General features: G+C 46.8%; 1 protein-coding gene across 1 annotated transcript in view; it reads right to left on the bottom strand.

Annotated features, from left to right (window-relative positions):
- Nucleotides 1-18985, bottom strand: part of TDRD9 (tudor domain containing 9) — a 789496-nt gene that overhangs the window by 74795 nt on the left and 695716 nt on the right. Inside the window, exons 30-32 of the mRNA XM_082275596.1 lie at nt 8891-8987; nt 8088-8223; nt 7888-8000 (exon numbers count right to left, since the gene is read on the bottom strand). Of these exons, the coding sequence (XP_082131722.1) occupies nt 7888-8000; nt 8088-8223; nt 8891-8987 (346 nt within the window). The remainder of the gene's footprint in view (nt 1-7887; nt 8001-8087; nt 8224-8890; nt 8988-18985) is intronic.

Genomic DNA, 18985 nt, shown 5'->3' on the forward strand with positions numbered 1-18985 from the left:
CTCCAGACCCTGGCTGGTCGCAGACCGAACCAGAATATCGTCCAGATACCCTAGGGACAGAGACGCCCTGGGCTCAAAACAAAGCCAAAACCGGTGCCCGCACCTCGGTGAACACCCGTGGAGCCGAGGCGAGACCAAAGGGCAACGCCACAAATTGGTAGTGATCCTCCGCTATGGCGAATCGAAGGTACCTCTGGTGACCCTCGAAATTCGGGATGTGAAGATACGCATCCTTCAAGTCGATGGAAGCCATGAACTCCCCCGGAAGCAGGGCAGCCACCACCGACCGCAGAGATTCCATGCGGAACTTGCGCACCCGCACAAAGCGGTTCAGCGCCTTTAAGTCCAGAATCGGACGTACCTTGCCCTCCTTCCCGGGCACGGTGAACAGATTGGAATAGAACCCCCGAAACCTGTCCCGATGAGGCACCGGGACCACCACTCCCTGAGCCCTCAGGTCCTGCACCGCTAGATGCAGATCCCGCAAACGCTCCGGGGACAGTAGAAGATTTGAGGGAAAAAATCTGCGCTCCGGCCTATAGAGAAACTCGACCTCGTAGCCAGATCGAACGATTTCCTGAACCCACCTGTCCCGAACACGGGACAGCCATGGCTGAAGGAAACCGAGCAAGCGTCCCCCCACCCCAGAGTCGGGTGAGGGCGCCCCTTCAGGCCGCACTGTTGTGGGCCGCTGAACCGGACTTTTGCTTACCAGTCCACGGCTTCTTACCAGGAGCCGTCTTAGCCTTGTGGGATTAGGGTAAGAGCGTGCTCTTACCACCCGTGATCCATCTAATTAACGTATCTAGGGACTCACCAAAAAAGGCGAGAACCATCATAGGGCAGATTAGCCAAGGTCTTATGCAAAGATTGGTCCACCGACCAACACTTCAACCAAACCAAAACGGCGAGACAATACCGCCACACCATGTACACGTGCAGCCAACGGAACCATATCCAGGTCCACATCACACAAATACATGACACCCTGGTGGATTTGATCCACCATATCCAAAGTCGCCTGGAGGGCAGAGTCTGCCACCAGGACGCGATTAAGCACCTGCGTCCAGCTCGCGACAGCCTGGGCCGCCATAAGTGAAGCAAATAAAGCTTTCAGCATAGAACCCATAATAGAATAGGCATGACGGGCAAGGGACTCCGTCCGTTTGTCCGTGGCATCCCGGAACACCGGGATATCCTCAGCAGGAATCGCAGCGGGCTTATTCAGAACCGCTATCGCGTGATCCACCGGAGGTGGGACACACCAACGCCCATCAGTAGCGGGCGTAAAAGGATAGCGCAGCTTAAACCTACTTGGTATAGCAAAAGGCTTGCGTATATGACGCCAATGTTCCTTTACAGCGCATTGAAAATCATCAGTGCAGGGAAATACCTGCAATGTTTTGCGTCTTTTCTGCGTCCCATAAGCCGCCAAGGCAGCAGGAGGACAAGGTTCATCCTGTAAACGCAGTGTTTGCTTGATAGAAGCAACCAATTCATCCATGAGTGCAAGCTCTTCAGACGAGCCAGGGGGAGAAATATCAACCCCCTCAACCTCAGCCTCCATTTCTGACCCTACAAGGTCCAGGGAGGAACGGGACCCCGACAAGGAGACCCCAGCAACAGCAGCCCCATCACCAACAGGAAAATTGAAAACTCTGGGCCTTTTTGAGGATTGAGCAGCCATCAGCAATTGCACCTGAGTCGCAAGGCTAGCCACAATCGCAGCCAAATCCCCCCCACCCCCCGAGGGGGAAAACCGCAGTCCCCTGGCTTCCCACCAATGTGACAGGAAATTTGCTTTCCTGAGAATCCATGCCCCAAAATGAGTAAAATAAAATGGGTGACCGCCCCTTTAAATAAGGCGCTGCGAACGTAGCCCACCGCCACACAAGCACACCCACACCAGGGACCCCCACAGGGAGAAGTTATACTCAGGCAAGGATACAGAGAATAGAGGGAAAAAACCTGGAGAGACCGCTGCTGCTGCTGGCCAGATCGGTGCTCCTGTAGAAAAGGAATTGCTGATATTCAGGGCGCTCCATTAAAGCCTATGGGAGGCTACAAGAAAATGGCCGCCATGCATGTGTACCATGCGGCCGGAGCGAGTACAGCCAAAATGGCGCCGAAACCGCCGCTCCCCCACCTCATGAAGGTGGAATAAAAATACACCACATAGTTATAAAGAACATGGTGGACCGCCGCAGCGGCGCTGTAATGTGCCCCAAACATGATAGCATCAAGATCCACAGCACACAGCCGTTCACACACTCAGACTGACACAGAAGTGCAGCACAGCCCCCCCTCCTTGCAGCCCACAGCATGCAGTGTGAGAAATAGGGAAACATCAATAGTGTGAACACAGGGCAAGGTAACACAGTCCCAGACTGACACCCCCCAGACAGACAGGTCCCCACATGAATACACTTACCTCTTACATGGCGTGGGGGACCCGCACAGGCGAACAAGCCGCTGTACATGAGACAGGGAGAGTCGCATCCAGGACGCAGCAGAAGGTGGGTTGAGAAACCGCACAGCGTCCAGTGAGGTAGCCACCTCACCCTAGCATCCCTGCACGGAACAGGGATGGGTCGTTCAGAAAACTCAGGAGCGGTACCTGACTGAACGCTCGATGGCGGGCTGAGAAGCCACTGACCCACAACCTGCGACCAGGGGAGTCAGCCCGAGACGCAGCCCGCATTATCCTCTTCATCCGAAGATCTAACTATTGCTGGTAAAAATAACAGCTAAATAAAGAAAGAGAGAAAAAACTCAAATAAAATCAAAAAAGAGAGAAGGCTGAGACAAAATGCCCCAGCATAGAGACATCCAGCTACTCCTGACAAGCTAGACATTGAAACTGAAGCAGGAAACAGGAGGGTATAGACTGAGGGGACCACCCCCTGGGGTGGGGATATGTTAAAAGCTTTAATATTGACATATTCTGTTGCCTAGCTACTCCTACGGAGCAAAGTCTAATACCCCATTGTGACGAATATGAAGGTGGCGGCGACTGTCGGAGGACGTAAGAGAAATTATACATTTTGAGGACTGTTATCCTCCCCTTTTCCCTCTCAATCCCCTTTTTTTTTCCATTTCTTGGAGCACCCACCACAGGGTTCCAGCCATCCACCCACCCTACACAGGGTGCCAGCCACCCACCCACCCACCCCATGGTGCCAGCCAGCCAGCCACACACACACCACAGGGTGCCAGGCAGTCACCCACCCACCACAGGGTGCTAGCCAGCCACCAAAGGAAGGGTGCCAGCCAGCCACCCACCACAGGGTGCCAGCCAGCCACCCACCCACCCACCACAGGGTGCCAGCCATTTTGTTTAAGCCTATAATAGTGTCTTTTCAAGTTTCAATGGAGATGGATGGAGATAGAAAAATTAAAAGTGTGGTCTGGGAGTATTTCTCTTATTCATCTCCAGGAAAATCAGCAGCACTGTGCAACACTTGCAAAAACAATGTAAGCTTGGGATCAATAACGGCAAAAACCAAAGATACGTCTAATCTTTGGGCCCATCTAAGAGTTCATCATGTTGAATTGCATAATGCAGGACAGAAAAAACAAAATGAATAATAAGGTGAAACATCACTATCCCAGGCAACAATAACAAATATTTTGTAAGAAAAAAAACAGGTGGCTAAAATCTGATGGAAGATCCCAAATGCTGGACAGAGTAATCACAGAGATGATGGTCACTGATAACCAGCCATTTACAATAGTGTCTGACTCTGAAATTAAGCGGTTGGTGTCCATGCTTGAGCCAAGGTACACACTGAAGAGTGACAAATTGTTATCGAACTGAAATGCTGCCAAAGATTCACCAAAAGGTCGTTGAGAAAGTAAAGGCTATGCTGAAACCAGAGAATGCTGGCAACTCACTCTCATTCACGACTGACTGCTGGTCAGGACAAACAGAATCACTAATGAGTCTTACATGCCACTTCATTGACAGCGGATGGACAAGAAGGCATTTGGTGTTGAATACAAAGTGCTGAAAGGATCCCACACTGGGGAGCACATTGGAGAAATGTTTCTAGGCATGCGAGACAGTGGAGCGAACATGGTTAAAGGTATGAGACTTGCTGAAGTGTCAGACCTCAGTTGCATGGCACACACCCTCCAACTTGTGGTAAATGATGGTCTGTCAAACCAGAAAGCATTGCTTGACATTATTAGCATGCTGAAGAAGTGCGCAGGCCATTTCCATCATTCTATTCTTGCCAAGCAGCGACTGAGGTGCATTCAGGAAGACCTTGGTCTACCCAAAAACAACTTGATACAGACTGTTCCAACACGATGGAACTCAACGCTACACTTGTTACAAAGGATACTGGAGCAGAAACAAGCTCTCACTATATATTCTGGTGAATATGGACATGGAGGACATTCTTGTCCTACTGCTGATGAGTAGGACATAGTAGCCAACATTATTGAGACGCTCCTACCCATTGAGGAAGTGACACTAGAGGTGAGTCATTACGACTCATCTGTGTCCTCTGTCATCCCTTGTGTGAGAGTGCTGAAGATGCTTCTTCAACGGGAAGGACCCAACACACAGGGCATTAAAGCATGTAGGCAGGCCACGAGGGACAGCCTCGTCAAACTGTTTGAGAAGCATGAGGAGAATAAAAATGTTGTGCTTGCGTGTCTTTTGGATCCTCGATACAAGAACCATCCTTTCTCTTCTGATGATGTATTGGCCAAGGCAAAACAATAGCTAACAGAAGAAATTCAAGTTCAACAGAAGGTGCAGGAGGTTCCTCCTGACGAAAAGAAAAGCCAAGAAGAGGTTTCTGATGTGGAAGAGCAGGATGCAGGTGAAAAATGTCCAAAAAGGCAACAGACAGAAGATAAAATTAATTGTGGTGAAATAGATGTCATGTTCAGTGTTTTATTGGGGCCTCATGCGGAGGATTCATCAGAATCTGCAATAATGAGCCTGGATGATGAACTTTATCTCCATTTGAAGGAACCAGTTATTGACAGAAAAAGTGATCCTCTTCAGTGGTGGAAAGAAAATGAGGCACGCTAGAAGATACCTTTCTGCTCCTCCTTCCTCGGTACCAAGTGAGCGTGTTTTTAGTCAAGTGGCAACAATTTATGAAAAAAAAAAAAGAAGCCATTTAACTGGTGAACATGCTGAAATGTTATGCTTTCTGCACTATAATATTGTTCTACTTAACTGGGAGTATTGATTTGAAAGTGTATTAGTAGTGTCAGTCCACTCCAATCCACTGTCTAGCTATTTTTTCTATCAGTTTAGCACTGACTGCACAGCAGTCAGTGCAAAACTGCTAGAAAAAAAAGCTAGACAGTGGATTGGAGTCAGTGGACTACTGCTGCAGTAGTGTGCCACTCACTGCTGCAATACTTTTAAATCACTACTGCGGTAGTGATTTAAAATGATTGCAGTGAGTGCCCTACTGCAACGGTAGTCCACTGACTCCAGTCCAATCCACTGTGTAGCTGTTGTGTTGCCTAGCTTTTTTTTCTAGCATTTTTGCACTGACTGCAGTAGTTGCAGTGAGTGCCATACTGCAGAGGTAGTCCACTGACTCAAATCCAATGTCTAGCTGTTGCCTAGCTTTTTTTCTAGCAGTTTTGCACTGGCTGCACTGCAGTAGTGATTTAAAATTATTGCAGTGAGTGATTGCAGTAGTGCAGCAGTTTAGTATGCATTAATGCACAATCAGAATGATGTGAAACTAAATGTCGCTGCAATTGAAGTTTTTCTATCAGTTCTCATGCAGTTAAGGTGTGAAGAACGAGCCCTTCATGTTAAAATTGTTAATAAAGTTTTACATGTTCGGTAAAAGATGTGTCGAAATTCGTGTTTATTTAAAAGAAATTTTAAATGTATAAAAATATCGGGCAATATCGGCCAATACCGATATGAGATGGCCAAAATACCGGTATCGGCAATGAAAAACCGATATCGGTCGATCACTAGTTGCTAGGCATCAAGTAATGTCTTTCAGTTGACGACAGAGAAAACAAGATCTCAGCTTAAAATCCATTTCTCTGGGTCCATTGAGAACACAGCTACATCCTCTTAACCACTTCAACTCCAGAAGGTTTTACTGCCTTAATGAGCAGGCCATTTTCTGCGATTCGGCGCTGCGTTACTTTAACAATCGCGCAGTCATGCGACACTGTACCCAAATACAATTGATGTCCCTTTTTCCCCACAAATAGAGCTTTCTTTTGGTGGTATTTGATCACCTCTGTGGTTTTTAAATTTTGTGATATAAACAAAAAAGCGTAAAATTTAAAAAAAAAAACACAATTTTTCACTTTCTGCTATAAAACAATCCCAATAAAAAACATTTTTACAAATCACATTTTTTTATCAGTTTAGGCCAATTTGTATTCTGCTACATATTTTTGGTAAAAGAAAAATACCAAAAAGCATATTTTAATTGGTTTGCGCTAAAAAAAATAGCGTTTACAAACTACGGGATAGATTTTTGGACTTTCTTTTTTTTTCCTATTAGTAATGGCGGTGATCAGCAATTTTTAATGAGACTGACATTGCGGCGGACAGATCGGACCCCTGACATTTTTGGGGACCAGTGACAGTGAATATTTTTTAGCACTGATTACTGTATTAATGTTACTATATAAATGACACTGATAGGGAAGGGACACAGGATCCCTGTGTCAGTAATAAACACAGGGATCCTGTGTTCCTCTTATTTAGGAACACAGGTGTACCTTGTTTTCATTAAGTACATCCCACACCCTGTTAGAAAGCACCCCCTAGGGGCACATTTCTGTTAACCCCTTCCCTGCCAGTGTCATTACTACAGTAACAGTGCATATTTTTAGCACTGATTACTGTAGTAATGTCACTGGTCCCCCAAGAGTATAAAGAATGTAATTTAGGTGTCCGATCTGTCCGCCGCAATGTCGCGGTCCCGCTAAAAACTGCTGATCGCTGCCAATACTAGTAAAAAAAAAAAAAAAAAGACGTAAAATCTTTTCCCTAGTTTGTAAACACGATAACTTTTGCGCAAACTAATCAATATAGTCTAATTGGGATTTCTTTTTTACCAAAAACATGTAGCAGAATACATATTGGCATAAAATGATGAAAAAATTAGATTTTTACATTTTTTTTGGGGGGGAATGTTATATAGCAGAAAGTAAAAAATGTTTTTGTTTCCAGAATTATCGCTCTTTTTTTGTTTATAGTGCAAAAAATAAAAATTGCAGAGGTGATGAAATACCACCAAATCAAAGCTCCGCTGTGGGAAAAAAAATGACATCAATTTTATTTGGGTACAGCGTCGCACGACCGCACAATAATTAGTTAAAATACGCAGTGTAGTATTGCAAAAAATGGCCTGGTCAATGCAATAAAGCATGATAAAATGCTAAAAAAAAAACAGTTTAATAAAGGTTGTCTAGGACTCAATTGTTCACTTTAACAAACTGAAATAGTTTTCAAAATGGGGCATGATCTGACAGAGCTGAAGTGACACGTTGCTCAATAACCCTATTGGTTGCAAGCAGTAATCCATTAATTATTATAGATTACTGAACTGTATGTATGCTACTGAATGTACCTCCAGAGCAATTTAATTAGGTTATGACCTGTTAGATAATCTACCATTATATATGGCTGACAGATCAAAGCAAAAACTGTAGTAATTTTTTGGTGTAAATTTTACAGAGTAGGCGAATGGTTATATAAACAGATGAGTGTGGTACAAGTGGTTAACTGCCCCTCTGCATATTTAAGCAGTGCAAAACAACAGAATACACCAAATGTACTGTGAAGAAGCACATTACGCTATGGTAGCTACCTATATTGACATACAACCATAATGTCAGAAGATTTTCTTCATTGTGGATGTAAAAGATTTATACCTCAACAGCTGCTCCCGAACATCTTCTTGAAGCCGTCCAGTACGTTCATTGCTGACGGAGCCACCAAGACTGTAGCAAACCAATCTGTTTATAGCTGACCGTATCATATTTATCTTTAATAAATGAAAAAAAAAAATAAACAAAGCCAATATGGAAATCTTAGGTCGAAAAGATAAGGAATCATCTGTTCAATCACAAACCTTCACAAGATCTTCAGTGGTGAAGCGGACATCAAAAGATAGTTCAATGTCATGTTCTGGCCATACTGCAAAATTTCTGCAATGCCAACCCAGACCACAGAGGGCACCTGTGTACTCTCTTCTCATGTTATCAACTCTAAAAAAACAAAAAAACAAAAAACAAAAAAACAATCAGATCTTAAAAAATATCTGTACAGAAATATTCCTCTATAGACATCTAGCAATGGCAGATGTAAGGCCCTCTTCAACTGACTAAAATGGTTCTCACAAATATTTCAAAAAGGCGTAATCTACTTCTAAATGTGTGAATACTATAATCTCAAATATTCTTAGTAACCAAATTGTTACCATCCTGAGGACATTGTCTAGAGTGTCGACAATGAAATTGTGGATATCCTTTAATACCATTGTATTATCATTTACATACTAATATTGTAACACACACACACACACAAAAAAGTTAAGGGTGAGGTGGCAAATGTAAGGCATTTAAAGTCAGGAAAGATAAATGGGGCCATTCTAAAATTAATAGCACCCGTACGTAGGAATCGTGTACAGCCTTGAAGTACCTAAGTCTCCTAATTGATCCTTACATCCTGGGCTGGGCCACAATTTTTCTATTTGTTAGCGACAGTATGACCCAACAATATCTGAATTCTTGTGTCCCTCAATAAACCAGAAGGAAAAAGTAAATTTTCTCCTAGTCTAACTGCAGGAAAACTTCACCCTTTAAGAAGAGCAGCAAGATATAAAACAGGACATTGTGTTATTGTATATATATTATATATTATCACAAAATTTACCTAAGCTCAACTACAGGGGCAAACAGCATAGTAATAAGTGCTGGCAATCCTGGAATAGACGGAAGCAGAGAAGTTTCCCGCAGCATTAGCAAAGAGCCTATGTCAGGAAGGAAATAAAATAAATGAAAATGGCTGTAAATAAATGAAAACCGTTGTTACTATAATGCATTCTAAAAGCAATATTTTGTTTTGAAATTTGAACGGTGAGGAGTTAAAACCACTGTCATGTTTTTCCCTGTGTCCCCTGGAAATTCACTATATATTCTGATTACCAATATCAGAGCATGAAACTGAGGGTAAACAATTTATTATTGTTCATTGATGGACACATTTGCTTTGCTCTATATTCATGATAGGGTTTTATAGCACCACGTACCAGGAGTCGAACACGAAGCAGTAAAGAGTTCGGCACCTCCAATTGGCAGTCCTCAGTGCATAAAACCCCCTCTCCTTGCATAGGCCACAAGTTCTTCTGCCTAGTGTTCAGGAGTATGGAACTAGTTCCCTGCGGGGACTTTGCATGCTGAATGCAAGCTCCGCACTGGGTCAGCTTCAACAGCCCCATCCTAACCCAGGGCAGCCAGCGAGTTAAACGACTGGCAGGGACACATATGACTGGGCGTCAGAGTCCGTGTCAGTGTTACCCTGGCTGACAGCCCCACGCTTCGATGGTCATGGTCACTTGGACACTTTGTGGGGTGCGCCTTGGGAGGGGTGGTAAGTCCTGAGGTAGTCCCCCCTCCACAACTTTTCCCTCCTGGTGGGATGGCTGAGCCTCTCACCCTCCCAGCTGATGTGGACTTCAGGAGGTCCTCTTGGGGCAGTCCCTTCACGTTAGGCATGGCCTGACATTGTTGACACAATCTACACTGGAGAATGCCGGACGTGGACCTACTGGCATCTCGCCTCATCGGGAAGGTTCGTAGGTTTGTGGCAAGGGCAATAGCTCCCATGGCGGATGCAGTGGATGTACTGGTAGCGCCGTGGGACAGTATCGCCTCATTTATACCCTTACTTTACTGACTCTGGCTTCAACAACATGGCTATTGAAAGCTAGGTTCTAAGGAACAGAGTGTTTTTGGAAACTGCGATTCCCACAATGTTGAAGACGTGCAAGTCCACCATTTGATTCAAGGCTCTGGGGGTTAATCTTCATTCCTTCATGGTGACTCCGTTTTCTGCAAAAGGGTGCTGATCAAAAGGGGGCTAGGAGACTAATTGTTGGAGAAACATGGACTTTAAAGGCACTGGGTATATTAAAACATAACTGTTTATTTTATCTTAAAATGCACAAACGCAAAAAAGAAAACCATAAGTACCTCGCCTCAAAAGAGGGGTTGATATATGTAGTCTACATACACAATACTAGAAATATGGAAACAAAAAGTGGAAACTGCGGTTATTTTTGGATACTTCACATCAAGGTGATCTGTCAGAAGGTGACAGGTGTGTAAACTGCCGTCCACCAAGATCAGCTGATGTGGTTACAGTTGCATACAGAGTTCATAGAGCCGGATTGCTCGACATGTTTCACTTAGGAAGCTTCTTCTGGAGCTAGTAATTCAATGCTCTGTGTACTGTTAGTACATCAATATGATATAAGGCACACCGCCATGATGTGATAACGGGAAAGGTGGAGTCAACAACCTGGAGAGACTTGAAAAACGTAATAGAGGCATAGATTATATCCATACAGGCGGACTGCCTGTAGATGTGGTGGGACTCAAATTGGTCCGGCCGGTAGAATTATCCCATGGTAGGAGGATAAATCATATGGGGTAAATTTCAGAATCTTGCAAAGTCCAGGCACCTGAAACCGGTAATAATGCCTGCAGAGGTAGTCCAGGTTACATGCCTCAAAGCGCGTCTTCACCTTCCCCGGATGGGGATGAACCGCCAACAGAATAACCAAAAGACCATCTGGAGTGTATGAAGCAAAAAAGGAAAGCAGGAATAACTCAAAATGCAGCATGCTTTAAAATTGATAATACAAGGTCCCATGGAGACAACTAGGATTGATAAATGTCCCCAACCAGCCTGAGATCTGTGGCTGACAAGACTGCTTGTTGAAGGACGTGGCATTTTAGCCTTCTTCAGGGGTAGCAGTGTGCTGTTACCCAAAGTCCTCTTCTAATTGAAAGCATCCAAGGATGGTCCAAACAAATGCTATTGTCCTGAAAGGAAAGCTGCTTGATTTGCTGCTTACTGAGAAGTTCAGACAAGCATTTTAGCCAGAGGATTTACTTAACATACTTATACATAAAACACTGTCAACAGCAGCGTTTCTAAATCTTTTTTCAGTCAAAGCACTCTTTAAAATCCTGGACAATCTCAAGGCCCCCCATTCTAAAATGTAAAAAATGAAATCAATAGTTTAACATATCACAGCAGCATCCACACACACATAGGTCAACCAACAGAGGGGATTTATCTTAAAGCAAATACACCTTTGCTCACTGGTTCCAACTAGCATTTATCTTCTCCCTCAGTTTCTTTCCCTCATTGTGCCAATGTGGCCCAAATGCTGATAGAGGTCAGGGGTGGGGCAAACAAGGACATCTTCAGATGCCTTACATCTTCCTTAGAAACCCATGTCATCCATTGTGCCAGCAGCTTGCACATGGTGCCCAATGTTATACTACTGCACAATGAAAACCTGTAGTTTTATATAGCAAACAAAAAAAAAAAAGTAGGCTTGATCCATCTGCTGGCTTCTTAGCAATTTTATGGCATTTTGCCAAGGCATCCCTAAAGAACTCAGAAGGCATCCTGGTTGAAAAAGGCTGGTCTAGAGTGTGGTCTAACTGAATCCTCCAAAGCATCTACAGAGAAACTCAAATCTCTCGGAAACTCCTCTAGGTATCGCCCAAAGACAGGATCAGACTCCATGAACAGAGAATAGGTTTTCTCCATGCTTGGAAGATTCCCACTCCAGCCACTACCAGCTGCATCTATCAAAGTGAAGGATACGTTAAAATGTAGAGATCGACCGATTATCAGCAATACCGATATATCGGGGGGCCGATATGCACTTTTCCTGATATATCTGTATCAGCCTTTGGATTTACCGATATTTTTGTGACGTCATTCCGTATGTTGCGCGCACACTTTCTGCCGTGTAACACCGCCTCCCATGCCTGCACGGCCCATACGTAACGCTATTTCACCGCACGCACTGCACTTAAGACCGACCTCCCACGGCCTCGTGTTACAACCAGCTGCAGTCCGGTCCGGTCACGCTGCCAGCCATCACTACACCCACAGGCCCTGGCCTCAGCCACCCACCACAACAGGATGCCAGCCCAGCGGGCAAGCAACCAGCTACCCAGATGACACCAAGCCAGCCACCCGCCGCCACCGTGACCAGCTTTCCAGCAAGTCAGCTACCCGCCACAACAAGGTGACCCCAAGCCAACCCCCCACCACAGTGTTCCAGCAAGCCAGCCACCCACCCACCACAGTGTTCCTGCAAGCCAGCCACCCATAACAGGGTGACACCAAAGCAAGCCAGCCACCACAGTGTTCCTGCAAGACATCCACCCATAACAGGGTGACACCAAAGAAAGCCAGCCACTCACCTAAAGGAATGAGGCTTGCTGATACGTCAGACCTCTGTGCCATCATGGCACACAACACCCTCCAATTTTCAAATGATGGTCTGTCAAGCCAAATAACTTTGATTGATATATGTTTTGAGAAGCATGAAGAGATTAAAAATGTTGTGCTTGCAAGTCTTTTGAATCCTCGATACAAGAACCATGCTTTCTCTTCTAATGTATTGGCTAAGGTGAAACAATGGCTTACAGAAGATATGGAGGTGCAGACGGTTCCTGCCGAAAAGAAAAGTCCAGAACACTATTTTTATGCAGAGCGGCATGCTTAAAAAAACCGACAAATGTCCAAAAGTATGTCAAGGAACAGAAGAGAATCTGCTTCATCGTCAGCGAATAGATCAGGATATTTTCAGTGTTTTATTGGGGCCTCATGCGGAGGATTCAATTTCTTCTGAATCTGCAATGATGAGCCTGGATGATGAACTTCATCTCTATTTGAAAGAAGCCATAATTGACAGAAGTCGTCCTCTTCAATGGAGAGAAAATGAGGCACGCTACAAAAGACTTGCTTCCCATGCTAGAAGATACCTCTCTCTCTCTGCTCCACTCCTGAGCATGTTTACGAAGTTGCAGCATTGTTTGTACAAAACTGAAGACCTTTAACAGGTGACCATGGACAATGCTGAAATGTTCCGCTTTCTGTATTGTAAGATTGTTCTACTTAACTGGGAGTATAGAAAAGAGTAGTGTCCACTCCACTCCTCCACTCCATTGTCTAGCTGTTGCCTAGCTTTTTATCTAGCAGTTTTGCACTGACTGCTGTAGTTGCAGTGAGTGCCCTACTGCAGAGGTAGTCCACTGAGTGACTCCAATCCACTGTCTAGCTGTTGCCTAGCTTTTTTTCTAGCAGTTTTGCTGTAGTTGCAGTGAGTGCCCTACTGCAGAGGTAGTCCACTGACTCCAATCCAATCTAATGTGCAGCTGTTGCCTAGCTTTTTTTTTCTAGCAGTTTTGCACTGACTGCTGTAGTTGCAGCGAGTGCCCTACTGCAGAGGTAGTCCACTGACTCCAATCTAATCCACTGTCTAGCTGTTGACTTGATTTTTTCTAGCAGTATTGCACTGACTGCAGTAGTTGCAGTGAGTGCTATACTGCAGACAGAGGTAGTCCTCCACTGACTCCAGTCTAATCCACTGTGACATTGTGTAGCTGTTGCCTTGCTCTTTTTATAGCAGGTTTGCACTGATTGCACTGCATTAGTTGCAGTCAGTGGCTTACTGCAGTGCAGAGTTAGTCCTCCACTGACTCCAGACCAGTCCAATCCACTGTGACATGTATAGCTGTTGCCTTGCTCTTTTGCTAGCAGTTTTACGCTGACTGCACTGCATTAGTTGCAGTCATTGCCTTACTGCAGAGGTGGTCCTCCACTGACTCCATCCAATCCACTGTGTATGTGTATTTTTTGTGTAGCTGTTGTTGTTGCCTAGCTTTTTTTCCAGCAGTTTTGCACTGACTGCACAACAGTAAAATATTGCAGTGAGTGAGTCCACTACTTGCAGCACTTTATTATGCATAATGCACAATCAGATGTTGTAAAGTGCAAAGCAAATGTCCCTGCAATTGAAATTTTCCTATCAGTTTTTATGTAGTTAAGGTGTGAGGAACGAGCACTTCAAGTAAAAAACTTACTGTAAGACTTTCCGGCCAAAGGTTAGGTCCTGTTGAGACAGTACTTCTACACGGTAATGCTTCAGGATTGTGTCGTGACTGGACCAGGTGGCTGCACTGCGGATCTGTTCCCATGATGCTCCAGCCTTCTCGTCCCAGGATGTAGCTAGGGCTCTTGTTGAGTGCGCTTTTATCTTAGTTGGAGCAGGAACACCGGATGCCTCATAAGAGGTAGTAATTGCTTGTCTAATCCACCTAGCCACTGAAGGCTTGGAGGCCTGCAGTCAATTTCTGGGCCCAGCGTGAAGGACTAACAGATAGTTAAATCTCCTGAAGGTTTTGGTTCTTTCTAAGCGAGAAGGGCTCTTCTCACATCAATACAATGGAATACCCTTTCCTTACTATTTTTGGGGTTATCAAAAAAACTGAATTTTTGTAAAATCTTACCGTAAAATTCTTTTCTCCGAGTCCTCTGACAGTCGCCGCCCACTCATGGGTATTGACCTCTTATCCATAGGAGCAAGCTAGGCAAAAGACTTGTTAAAAACAAATAAATTTACAAAGACACACCTACAGGGGGCTGTCCCACTGGTCCAATACCCCCGGCTAGCCTCATTCCCAATTCAGTTTGTCTTCTGCCTAGTAGGAGTAAGATAGGCTTTCCCTGTGCTGGGGCTACGGTCTCAGCCTCTCTCTTCTGTTTTATTACTTTATTTTATGCTGGTGTTTTTTTTCTTGCACTATTAGATTTTTATTTGTTCCTGCGCTTAGTTAGTCGAATCTTCGGAAGACTACAGCGTTGCAGAGCTGGAAGTTGGACTGGTCGTCCTGGATTCCAAGGACAGAGGATCTCATGGAATCCCAGCCCGCCATCGAGAGTTTAGCAGGCTATGAGTGCGCCCTGGCCTCGCAAACGACCTGCCCCTGTCCTCAGGGGCGAACGCCTGCGAGGTGGCCACCTCGCCAGGATGCCTCAGTTGCGGTCTCACCGTGTGTGGCACATGTCCTATCTTTGGCGGACGGCACCCCCGCCACCAGGGGTGGGAGGTTCCTGTTGTGGAGAGGCACCCACGCCATCTTGGTCGGGTAAGTAGTACTCTGTGTGGGATGACAGTCTGCTGGGTCTGTTCTCCCTCCCTCATGTCTGTGTCTGGGGCTCGCATCCTCCTGGTCCCTGCAGGGGAGTTACTGTGTGCGGGGCTTAATTGATGTCAGAAAGGGCTGTTTAGCTAAAGGCCTAGGCTTTTCACTATGCTCTGATTGTGAGTCTGCTATGGTTGCCTTGGACAGTATACCCGAGGGGTCTCAGTCCTTCCATTCGGATGGGGAGGCAGAGGATGAGGGTCAGGATGATCCCCTCCCTGAGACGGCTGCTATGTCTGCGCTTATTTCCTCGGTTAAAGAGACACTGCATTTAGAGGGTAAGCAGTCTTCCTTGGGACTCGCAAAACCCGAAAAGCGGCACAGGTGTTTCACAGTACGGTGAACAAACAATGGCGTAGTTAAGGCGCCCTTTTGTGGCACCTAAACGGTTTCAATTCAGTTACCCTTTCGCGTCTCCTACGGATTCGCGATGGCCCGTATCCCATAATGTGGATCACACGGTGTTCAGATTACACAAGGCCACTCATGCCCTCGGGAGGATTCGCCGGTGTTCAGGGACTCTACGGATAGGCGGGTGGAATCTCTTACTCGCCACGCGTATATGATGGCGGGTTCCTTACTGAAGCCCATCTTCGCCTCGGTTATGGTCTCTCAGGCTGTGGTAGATTGAGCCAAGGTGCTCAGTCGCACCCTTATGGCCGATTCCGCCCCTCCTGCTACTTTGGAGATGGCGGACCAGATATTCAGGCTGTTCTCTTCCTGTGTGACGCGGCTTTGGATGAGGCCCCTTTAGCCGCACGGCTGTCTGCTGTCGCGGTGCTAAACCGTCGTTTGGTATGGCTGAAGAGCTGGTCGGCTGACCAGCCTTCCAAGAAGACGGTATCTGACATCCCTTATGCGGGGAATCGCCTTTTTTGGGGACTCTCTGGACGAATTGGTTTAAGGGGTCACTGGGGGCAAGAGCACTCTGCTGCCCCAGAATCCCAAGGGGGAGTTTTTCCGCGGTAAGCGGGGCCCTTCCTTTAAACCAAATCGGGGGTCTTTTCGTGCCTTTCAGGTGGCCAGAAGACGCCTTGGGCGGCCAAGTCACAAGCCGCCTACGCTGGTGCGGCGGACCAGTCCGCCTCGACCTGAAGGGTCGCCCTTACCCATTCCAGGGGTGGGGGGGGGGGGGGGGGGGACGTCTGCGCGGTTTGTTCGAACCTTGGCTGCTCCGCATTCTGGACAGGTGTGTTCAGGAAATCATTCTAGCAGGTTACAAGATCGAATTCCCTCAAATGTTCGTTTGACCCCAGATCGTTTCCAAGATCTTCATCGGGCGGTTCAGGATCTCCTTGCCCAGGGGGTGATCGTCCTGGTGCCACATCGGGACAGATTTAGGGGGGTTTTACTTGAATCTTTTCACTGTGCCCAGAAAGGGGGGCAAAGTACGTCCGATTCTGGACTTAAAAGCTCTGAACCGCTTTGTGCGGGTTCAAGTTCCGCATGGTGTCCCTCCGTTCGGTGGTGGCCTCGTTAGGCCCGGGATATTTCCTGGCTTCCATCAATCTCATGGATGCTTATTTACACATCCACATATTCAAGGGTCATCAGTGGTTCCTCCGATTTGCATCACGGGTGTTTACCAAATATCTGGACGATCTCCTGTTAAGATCGAGTGCCAGCCTGAGTCTACTATGCGATCTGTCGGCTACCGTTCAGTCGCTCCAGGAGTCCGGGTAGACCATCAACGTTCGGAAGTCGACCTTGTCTCCTTCTGTTCGTCTCCCTTACCTGGGAATGGTCCTGGACTCTGCACACGCAAAAGTCTTTCTACTGGAAGACGAGATCCGGACTCCGCAGGACGAGGTCAGGGACATGGATTCCTCGTCACTCAGGGCTTGCATATGGTCCCTGGGGTTGATGGTGTCAGCCTTCGTGGCAATACCGTTTACACAGTTCCAAACGCGATCGCTTCAAGCGGAGATCTTGGCCAGATGGGACAGGCATCCTCACTCCTTGGACAGGAGGATATCTCTGAGTCGCCAAGTCAGAGAGGATCTTCTCTGGTGGCTCAAGTCCCCGGCTCTGACAGAGGGGACGCCCTTCTGCCTGTTGTTGTGGACGGTAATCGCCATGGATGCCAGCTTGTAGGGCTGGGGTGGCGTTCTGGGCATTCTGTCTGCCCAGGGCACTTGGTCGGAGGAGGAATCCTCCTTGCCATTAAACAGGTTAGAATTGCGAGTGATCAGACTGAGCTTGCTCCTTTGGTCGGATCGTCTTCAAGGCCGCTCTGTGCGGGTGCAGACGGACAATGCCACTGCAGTGGCTTACGTCAGTCGCCGAGGGGGCACCAGGAGTGCTCGGGCGGCCCAGGAAGTGAGCAAAATTCTGTCTTGGGCCGAGACGCACGTTCCGGGGTTTTCGGCAGTCTACATTCCAGGTGTGGAGTATTGGCAGACCGATTATCTGAGTCGCCAGGCCCTGGACCAGGGGGTATAGTCCCTGCATCCAGAGATGTTTTCAGATGCTGTGTGCGAGATGGGGAATCCCAGATGTGGATCATTTCTCATCTCAGCTAAACAACAAGGTGGGAAGGTTCGTGGCAAGAACGCGCGATCCTTTGGCGGACGTCTCGGAAGCGCTGGTGGTGCCTTGGCATCAGTATAGCCTGATTTCTGCCTTCCCCCCCGATTCGGTTGTTGTCTAGGTCCCTTTGCAGGTTGGTCTCGGTACCGAAGTTGGTGATTCTGGTGGCCCTGGAATGGCCACGCCGGTCTTGGTACGCGGACATCATACAACTGGTCGTCGTGCCTCCTTGGCGGCTCCTGTTGCGGGACTATCTACTGTCTCAGGGGCCGATCTTCCACCCTGCTTTACAGTCACTGGCTTTAACGGCGTGGCTGTTGTGAGCCAGGTCTTGAGAGATCATGGTCTCTCTTCGGCGGTCATTCCTACCCTGCTCAAGGCTAGGAAGGCCTCGTGCGCGGTAAGATCTATTACCGTACCTGGAAGGCTTATTTTGCCTGTTGTGAATCCAGGGGCTTCCATCCTCGCTCCTTTTCTGTGGCGAGGGTGTTAACCTTCCTCCAACCTGGTGTGGACCAGTGCCTTGCGTTGACCACGATTGAGGGCCAGTCATTTGCACTGACGATCCTTTTTTCAACGCCCCTTGGCGTCTAATTCCTTGATACGCACCTTTCTTCAAGGGGTGCGTCATTTGGCTCCTCCTCGGAGGGCACCTTTACCTCCTTGGGACTTGAACTTGGTTCTGTCCGATTTAAATCGTCCTCCCTTTGGAAACATCAGGGAAATTTCTCTGCCTCTGCTGCCGAGAAAGGTTGCCTTTCTGGTGGCGATCACGTCTGCTCGCAGAGTGTCGGAGTTGGGGCCTTGTCTTGTCGCTCCCCTTACCTGGTGGTTCACAGGGATAAGGTGGTTTTGCGACTTAACCATTCTTTCCTTCCTAAGGTGGTTTCTGGATTTCACCTCGACAAGGATATTGTTTTGCCTTCGCTGTGTGCAAATCCTAAGCATCCTTTTTTTTTTGTGTAAATGATTTTTATTGAAAAATTAAATGCATACATTGCAAATGAACAACCGTACAAATACAGTAACATATTGACATGGTACAGGCTTAACGAAACACAACAGTACAAGCCGAACAGTGCCTGTCCCATGGGTGGGGGAGGAGGAGGGGTGGAGGAGGGAGGGAAAGGTACAGGTTAGGTGAGGTAGAGTGGAGTAAGGATGCAGTAAAGAACAATAATGTCAGTACATTAGAACTGGT

This window comes from Pelophylax lessonae (assembly GCF_965119305.1).
Source record: "Pelophylax lessonae genome assembly, chromosome: 13".
Taxonomy (NCBI): domain Eukaryota; kingdom Metazoa; phylum Chordata; class Amphibia; order Anura; family Ranidae; genus Pelophylax; species Pelophylax lessonae.